The sequence below is a fragment of the Phyllobates terribilis genome, unplaced genomic scaffold, assembly GCF_046119375.1.
Source record: "Phyllobates terribilis strain yellow unplaced genomic scaffold, ASM4611937v1 Scaffold_2__4_contigs__length_985480577, whole genome shotgun sequence".
Taxonomy (NCBI): domain Eukaryota; kingdom Metazoa; phylum Chordata; class Amphibia; order Anura; family Dendrobatidae; genus Phyllobates; species Phyllobates terribilis.
Window position 1 is genome coordinate 73,786,511 of NW_027362762.1, and position 8,598 is coordinate 73,795,108.

Genomic DNA, 8,598 nt, shown 5'->3' on the forward strand with positions numbered 1-8,598 from the left:
GCAGCAACTCAGACCCCTCCTGGGCTCTAGGACGCCCCCAGATGTGGCTCTAGTTCCCCTCTTTTGGGTGTCTGCCCCCTTTTGGGAACTCCAGTATGGAGACGCTATGACCCCTGGCTTCCCCAAGGAACTCTCTACCTTGCACCACCTGGTACCTTTCCACCAACCCCACCAGGTTATCGGCATTACGGGGATCTCCAGGGGCAACCCAGGATTGCACTGACCTTGGAAGGGAGTGTATGAACCTGTCCATGATAACTTTCTCCACCATCTGTGCTGAGGAGGAAGATTCAGGTTGCAACCACTTTTGGACCAGGTGTAGGAGGTCGAACATTGGGACCGGGGAGGTTTGTCACTGCAATAGGCCCAGTGGTGCACACGTTGCACCCTTACAGTCAGAATCACTCCCAAGTGCTCCAAAATCTCCATTTTTAATTTGGTGTACTCTTTTGTGTCCTGCAAGGTCAAGTCATAATAGGCTTTCTGCGGCTCACCTGTCAAATATGGGGCCAGAACCTCCGCCCACTGCTCTGGAGGCAATTTCTCCTGCTCCGCCACCCTCTCATAGACCTCAGGAACGCCTTAACGTCATCACCCGGGGTCATTTTTTGCAACGCTCTTCTTAATGTCTTCCTGATATGTGAGACATCAACTGCTGCAGATCTCCCCTGCCAGGAGTTCCATCTGCTGTTGTTGCTGCTGAATCTGCTGCATTATTTGTCTCCTGCTGTACCAACTGCTGCTCCTGGTGTTCCTGCTGCAGATTCTGTTGCTGCTCTCATTGCTGCTGTGGCAGCTCCAGGTGCTGCTGCTGCATGTGCTGCTGGCTTTGCAGGTGCTGCTGTTGTTGGCTTTGGAGCAGGTGCTTGAGGAGTTCCTCCATGCTGCTGGACATCTCTGGCTGTCTGGCGGCCTTTACCCAGGACATCCACCGATCTCTGTGGCAGGTACACGTGTTCCTGGAATCTTGTTTGCACTTCTAGTACCAATTGTAGGGTTTTGTACTCACTCAGTTGCGTTAGAGGTAGGCACAGGATACTGTCTCCATACTCAGTCTCCATTTTATTTACAGGCCCTAGGGTGGGGATATATGAGCAGCCAATCCCTCCCAACTCTTATGACTGCTCGTAAAAACTGGCCCTGATATGCCCTATTAACTCTCTCAGCACTATGTGTGCTGGAGCATGCTTCCCTGGTTTACATCACCGAAGCTACTAACCTCGGTGACACATATCTCCCCTCAAGGACCTGTCTCGCGGCCATCTTACAATACATTATTTTGCAGCACATGGTGATTGGAGTCCATTTGATGGTACCGGTCGTGAATTTGCTCATGCCTTTGCTCCTGGTCCTGAAATTGGTGGTGATGTCCACTTTGATGAAGATGAAAGATGGACAAATAACCAAGAAGGTATGCTACTGCACAGTTACAATGTCTTACCTCCAAATACATTTCTTTGAAATAATGCAAAAATGCAGATTTTTTTCTCTCAATAGCCTAAAGGGACTTTATCATGTATTTAACTTTAGTTTTATGAATTAGAAGAGAAATATTTTATTTATTTATTTTTTAATTTAAATAAAAATCTTGGTGGTGGCCATATTGGAGGCATATGCTTTCTTACTGTATTCCCTGCATAAACAGTTCAGCAGCATGTGTGCGCTTCAAGTCAGTTAAAAGAAAAGAAATTTATTTCAAGAATGGGCCCAGTATGGTCGAAATATGGAAAAAAAAGTATATACTGATTGGTTAAAATGGTCACATATTGTTCTTGTTGAAAGAGGAAGTGAAGAGAACGGTGGTGGTTGGTTGGGGAAGACCATGTTTGGCTCATTTTTAACTAGAAAAAAGGTGGGCAACCCTTTTAATTGACAAAGTAACATTATTAATTATTGTGCCCATGAGATTATGGGGCACAGCCCCTCCCCCAGTGACCAAGTATTAATATAGCAGCTTCATACATAATGTTTTTATCCTTCCTTAGTTCGGTATCCACTGCCACCACAATATAAAATGTATTAAAATCTGTTGATTCTGTCCCAGTCTACACAGGAAAGTTGTCAGGTGAGCTGCAGAAAATCAGAAATGTCAGCCTATTATTTACTCCAGCGTGAAAACTGGAATCTCTCAAGATTTTGTAAAATTCATAGTCTGATTAAGAAAAAAAACTTCAAAGGGGTTTGCCACTCTAGTTTTAATTGTAAAAGCAGACCAGCATAAATTAAAAAATCATTGTAAGGTGTCCTACCGATCCTTCGCTGTTCTTCTCCTTGAATGGCTCAGGTGCACGGTCTTCTTGCTTCCTCTTCCAATTGGCACGTGACCAGTTTGAATTGGATGAACATGTAACTGCTGCGGCTAATCACTGGCAGCAGTGATGTGTAGGTCACTGCTTCGAAAAGTTATCGGCTGCAGCATTCACACACAAATTTCTTTTGAAGAGGAAACAAAGAGACTGGTGATGACCTGGGTGGTACTTGGAGAGGAATAGTGTGGTCAGTAGGTGCATATGCTAGATTTTTTACTTTTTAGATGATGTTAGGCCGCTTTTTAAAAATAAAAAAAAGAAGTGGACATGTCCTAAGTGGATACAGTTTTTCATATGCGCATTATTTAGTAAAATAAGACAATTACAAAAAGTCAAACATCTGTCTATGATAATACAAGAAGCCACGTACAACTGCTTAATATATCACATTTTAACCTACATAAACCTTTTCTTTAGACATCAATCTGTTTCTGGTGGCTGCACATGAGTTTGGGCATTCCTTGGGACTCTATCACTCAGAAGATCCGCAGGCCCTGATGTATCCAAACTACCGCTATACTAACACAGACAATTACCGCTTGCCACAAGATGACGTCAATAAAATACAGTCACTGTATGGTCGAAGGGTGAATTAGCTCCTTAAGAAAGCAGCCAGAGGGCATTTTATCCAAGTGCGAAAAATGCTATGTGTTGCTATAAACGTGCAATAAATATATAAATATAAGACTATCTGAAAGTACAATATACAGTAGATTACAGCAACTTTAACGTGCTGCATTTGCAATATAACAATACTTATTCTGCTAATGATTTGTATAAGGTGGTTCTCTACTTATGTTGTATCTAGAAGACTTGAAAATGGAAGTTCAGCAACTTTGTATCACATGTGTATTGTCGGCTCAAGAGAAAGATCTTTTAAATAAATGATGCGTTGTCGAAAAAGCTATGTCAAAATGTATATAATAGCAAATAAACCCCTAATTAAGGGAATTGTGGGATTGTTCCAAGAAAACCAGCAAACATGGGACTGTAATCTTTAATATAAATAATTAAAAGGTCTATACATAGACCAACATATAGAAATGCATTAAAACAATAGTGAACAAACAAACATACCCTCCACGGGTGCTGTGTTTACCAACAAATGTATATAGAATTTCACAATACCAATCACAGTCTATGTATGGTCTACCCTACCTGAAATTCTATAAGTCAAAAATTGTGGAAGTACCATAATCGAATTGTTCAATCGAAAACACATTATCCATATCAAGAAATCAGATTGATCACAGCCAAATTGTCGATTACTCCGTATTATGTTCAGGGTTACGGAGCATAATAAGATCCAAATGAAGAAATCAAATTGATCCCACCTAAATTTTCGATTACTCCGGATTATGTTCAGGGTAATGGAGCATCATAAGATTGAGATACTGGCCATGAATATTCACCCACGCGTTTCTTCCTATATTAGGGTTCATCAGGGCAATTCAGAATACTTCATCGAATAAATAAAGGGTCCAGCAGTTGCATACGGTTAAAGGGACATATTGTATCTCCTTTTAAATATTTATATTAAAGGTTAAGTGTTAGGTCTCATATTTGCTGGTTTTCTTTATGCCAAAATGTACCAATAACATGACAAAAATACATGTCCCTTGTGGTTGTCCAGAAACAGAATAAAACTATGTGCACACAGAGTTTTTCGAACAGTTTTTGGAATGGTATTTGAACTCCTTGCTTGACATTTCATCTGCTCCTTCAGTTATTTCTTGGCCTCCTGATGAACCTTTATGGGGAAACGCGTCGGGACATACTGGCAAAATGATAGTAACCATGATGTATCTTGATTTGAATTAATAGAGGAACTATTGCAATGCTACCTACTGTTTTAACTGTTATCTGTCTTTTTCTCGGTTTCTGTGGTTACAGTACATTAGTGGACCCACACTTGGGCAATTATGCTAAACACTACAGAACACATGGAACCAACTCGCTTCTCTTCCCTCTGCCCTTCTCCCCTTTCCTCTCCACCCCCTGTCTTCTCTTCCTCCACCCACTCCCCCTTTCCCCATATACATAATTCCCGTTTTCAAACACTCTGGGTCCCTCACAAAACAATTCATTACGGATCCATGAAAACCCTATTTTTATACCTTACTTCACATGTACATCCATTACAGCCTTCACACCATCCTCTAATCCAAGGCACCACCTGGTCCTGACCCTAGTAACTTCAGCGATTCCTCCCATTATACATGATAACATTGCCTGTTAAGATTCATGGCTACCCTGCCTGACAAGACACCTTTCCGCATAGTCTCTTTATTAAAAACACTACAGTGTACATCACAGCACACAAGCATTAACACAAGTCCAATGCCTTCTATAGCACAGGCGTGGGCTTTCTCCCGTTCTCCTGGTTAAACTTAAGCCTCAGCTTCACGTGACACAACCCTACAGGGGGCGGGCCTGTCCCATTAGTCTCACTCACATCTTGCCATGTCATGCACCCGTGATGCAACTTCAGGGGGTAATAGTGTCACCACACTCACACTTCCTGTCTGGCGGTAATTGCGGCAACCTACTTAGCCTAAAGCCTAAAGGCAAAATGCCCTCCTCCATCCACATGCCACAAAGCTGGTACAACACAACCTATGGTTAATCCAACACTTTTCACTTTGAGAAACAGACTGTTCAGGGTGGCAAGTTACTAGGTAAATTAAACACCACACTTGATAGATTAAACTGCATATTAGGGCAATTTGTTTGGGGGACTCATATAACTCTGTTGGACATCCACCTCTTTGACCCCCTCCTATACCACCTAAATCTTACCATTTTGCTGCTTCTTGGTTTTCTTCTGTTTTTCTTTTGTTTTTGCTTCTTTTGCTTTTATCTCCTCCTAATCTACTGGCCGACATAGGCCACTCTATTAGCTCTACACCAATTGTGAAGACCTGGGGTCTTCCGTGGGCATAATACTACTCAGACAACACAGTGTGAGGGTAAAACAGTGTGGCAATACCTAAGATGGTACATTACACTGTCTCACCCTTCCGCTAGCCAGCCCAGAAAAGATCAGCTGCAACTTTGGAACTTCCAAGCCCAACTACCTCAACCAGTGGCCCCCAGCTTTTGGTGGGCCCCCACAGAGAGGAGGTAGCAGCAAGCTTAGGAAGCTGACAGTCCATCGAGGTACAAGACCAGAAGATCTGAGGGTCCCACCCTGGCCTCTCCGAGAGTTTCCATGGGGCCAGATGACCGGCTGGTCACAATCTGGCTTCTCTGAATGTCTCCATGGCTTCAAGGAGACCGGAGGGTCCAACTTGGCAACCCCAAACAACATATCCATGGGGCCAGGTGACCTCATTGTCTCAACCTGGTTTCCCCAAATGTATCCATGGGTTCTCTGATGGTCAGTGAAGCAGATCCATATCCTTCCAGTCAGGGCCATGTACCATTAGGCCGGAATCATGTAGAATCAAAATCTGTGTCTCTCTGGGTGGACCCATGCTACCAAGACTAGCGGTTCTGAAGAATCTGTCTAATCTTTGATTCTACTTGTAAAGTATCTCTTTCAATTCTGTTTGCAGCAGGATAGTGTGACGCCCAGCTGCGCTTGGTATCACAGATCCTGGAAGGGTGTATTGATGGATTCCTCCACAAGAGGCCCCCATAACCATTCACACATCTCCACCTTCCACCTCAGACCACCAGAGGGAGCCCGTTAGGGATAGATAAATAGGGAAAGTGGAGCCAGGCAGCGAGTAGTTTGGTCTAGACTGGAGTCGACAGAGAGCCAAACCTGTTGAGAGAGTTCCTGCAGTAGAGAAGCCTGAGAGAGGTTAGCCTGCAGTGGAGCACAGTCCAGACTCAGTTGTAGCTCAGAATAGTGAGCTTTAGGTGTGCCGGCGCCATAAGATCGGTGAAGCGTGGCATGCTGCCGTTAGTGTGTATAGCCTAGTGAGGGCCCGAGTAGGCCGAAGGCGAGTGGAGAGTTAGTACATAGGGGGCAGAGGAGCTTAACTAGCTCACCCAGAAGAATTTACCGGACACCGGGTCCGAAGCTTACCGGGATCTCTATGACCCAGTAAGGCATAACCGGAATCCCTGGAGAACTACAAGTCCCAGGATCGCTAAAGTTCTGATACGTAACAGAGCCGGGAGACAAATAGGCCTCGCAAGCTGAGGAGCATGTACTCCAAGAAAAGGCCCTACCACAAGGTCAGCCAGCGCAGGACCGAGACAAAGTTAGGCCTAGCTCCAGGCAGGTCAGAAACGTACTACGCAGAGCCAAGTAACAGGAGGCCCTACACCTGCTCATTGGGGAGGATCCTGACATGCACCCTTCACCCTACAGTGCTCCGGGACGTGCCTGAATTTCCATCAGTAAAAGGTACTGAAGTGACTATCGTGTCTGTCCCTGTTCTTGCTCTGACCCGGCTGGGTTTCGCCTGTCCTGCATTCCCCTCTCCGTACGCTGCCCTGAGGCCCAGCTCCACCTGTGAGGAGCTATACCATCGAGCTGCCTTATCATCGGCCTCAGCGGACAGCGCAGCGCTGGTGATCCTCACCAGAAGCTACAGGTGGCATCACGAACTTTTAACAAAACTAATAAACCAACCAATCCCTTTTTAAAGAGTGAGCCCAGAGTACGGGCCCGGGAGCCGACCACCGCGACATCCCAAAGGTACAGGCCCGGGTACCGAGTCATCCCCATCCCCCTGGGCGAGTCACCTCTTTCCTGGCGTCACGAACAGGATCGCGTGCCCGCTGCAACGACGGAGTGTTATGCCCGTTGCCACCGGGTACTGTGCGCCTTTATTCAAAACTGTGTACGTTAAACTGTGGTGAAGATTGCCGCCATTGTTGGGCCGCCAAGCGAGAAGAAGGGTGTAACCGCGGGAAACTGAGGGGCGCACCTGCAAAAGCGAGCGAAGCCCCGGACACGCCCCACGACTCGACGTTAAACCAGGAAGCGCCAGGTCCTGTAAGGAGCGTCGCTAAACGATCTGACGTAGGACGCAGGTGACGCAAGGTCTGGACGACGACCGTCACCTGCGGAGCTGCGGCCTACCGGAAGAAAAACTAGAAGGTAGGCCACGGTTAAATATGGGGGCGCCAAGATGTCCGATGAACAACAGAACGCCGGAATACCGGTTAACAGCCCCGATGTTCAACCCGCACCCGACGATGAGTAGGCTGAAGCGGCTGCTCCACCAGCAGCGCCTGTAACACCTGTCATTCCTATGACTTTACCGTACATTCCTGGAGCAAAGTGGCTCCCTCAGTACAACGGCAAACCAGATACCCTGTCTGGATTCAAACGGAAGATATGTGGTATCTTGGACATGTACTCCATGACAGGTAAACAAAGAGCCGCCGTTGTATTAGGACAGCTGACCGATGCTGGGGAACGGGAAGTGGAAACATGGTCGGCCGCAGACCAGGAGTCAGTGTCCGCAATCTTTCAAAAACTACAGACTGTCTTTGAGGATTTTACTGAGGCGGACCTCCGGATGAGGTTCTACAGCTGTTCCCAACAACCGGAGGACAATGTTCGGGACTACGCCTGGCGTCTACAAGGGGCCCTGCGGGCTCTGAACCAGGTTAGTCCAACCAGCATCGAAAATGAGAACAAAATGCTGAATGAACAGTTTGTCCGGGGACTGAGGTCTCCAGAGGAGAGCAGGACTGTGCGTTGGTGGTCCCTGGATCATTCAGATGCCACCTTTGACAATCTTAAGGACATGGCTATAAAAGGACTGCAGCCCCTGGAAAAAAATGCCATCCAATGTTACCAGGGTGGGGCTACCCCAGTACCTGCTTTACCCAGTTGCTGCTGAAGCCAAGGTTTCAGCAACGTCCCCTAGAGAGCTGGATAGCCTGCGCTCTGAGGTGCGTCAGTTGAGCAAAACCCTGACCACTGTGCTGAGTGCCCTGCAGCTGCGGACGGAGCCCGAGGAAGGAGGGAAGATCCTGTTAGCCGATAGCCCTGTGGATGTCCCCTGGATGAGGTGGAGGAGGAGACCAACACCACCCTCGCCGAGGACCAGTGACCAGCACCGTCCACCGAAGGACCCTACCTGCTACCACTGCCGCAAGACTGGACATATCACCTAGAATTGTCCTTTAAACGAGAAAACCCTGGGTCCGAGGGCTGACACCCAGGAGTAAACTCACCAGGCCCATCAGACTGGTACAATAGGTTCGTCGGAGGAAGACCTTTCCTGTCCATCGTATTGGACGGGATCCCAACGCACGCCCTGCTGGACACAGGATCTCAGGTAACTATCATGCCTGATGTCCTCTACAAGAGGTTCTG

At 46.8% G+C, this 8,598-nt stretch overlaps 1 protein-coding gene across 3 annotated transcripts in view; it reads left to right on the forward strand.

Moving 5' to 3' along the window:
* The window catches only part of LOC141249555 (stromelysin-1-like), a 74,778-nt gene extending 70,810 nt beyond the window's left edge, over positions 1-3,968 (forward strand). For 2 of the 3 annotated variants that reach the window (XM_073669686.1, XM_073669676.1), the window contains 2 exons: positions 1,286-1,411; positions 2,727-3,968. In XM_073669686.1, the coding sequence (XP_073525787.1) occupies positions 1,286-1,411; positions 2,727-2,905 (305 nt within the window). In that variant the 3' untranslated portion in view covers positions 2,906-3,968. Of the gene's footprint in view, positions 1-1,285; positions 1,412-1,784; positions 1,853-2,726 lie in introns of all 3 variants that reach the window. The other variant, XM_073669680.1, reaches the window with a different exon arrangement.
* Positions 3,969-8,598: the final 4,630 nt, after the last annotated feature.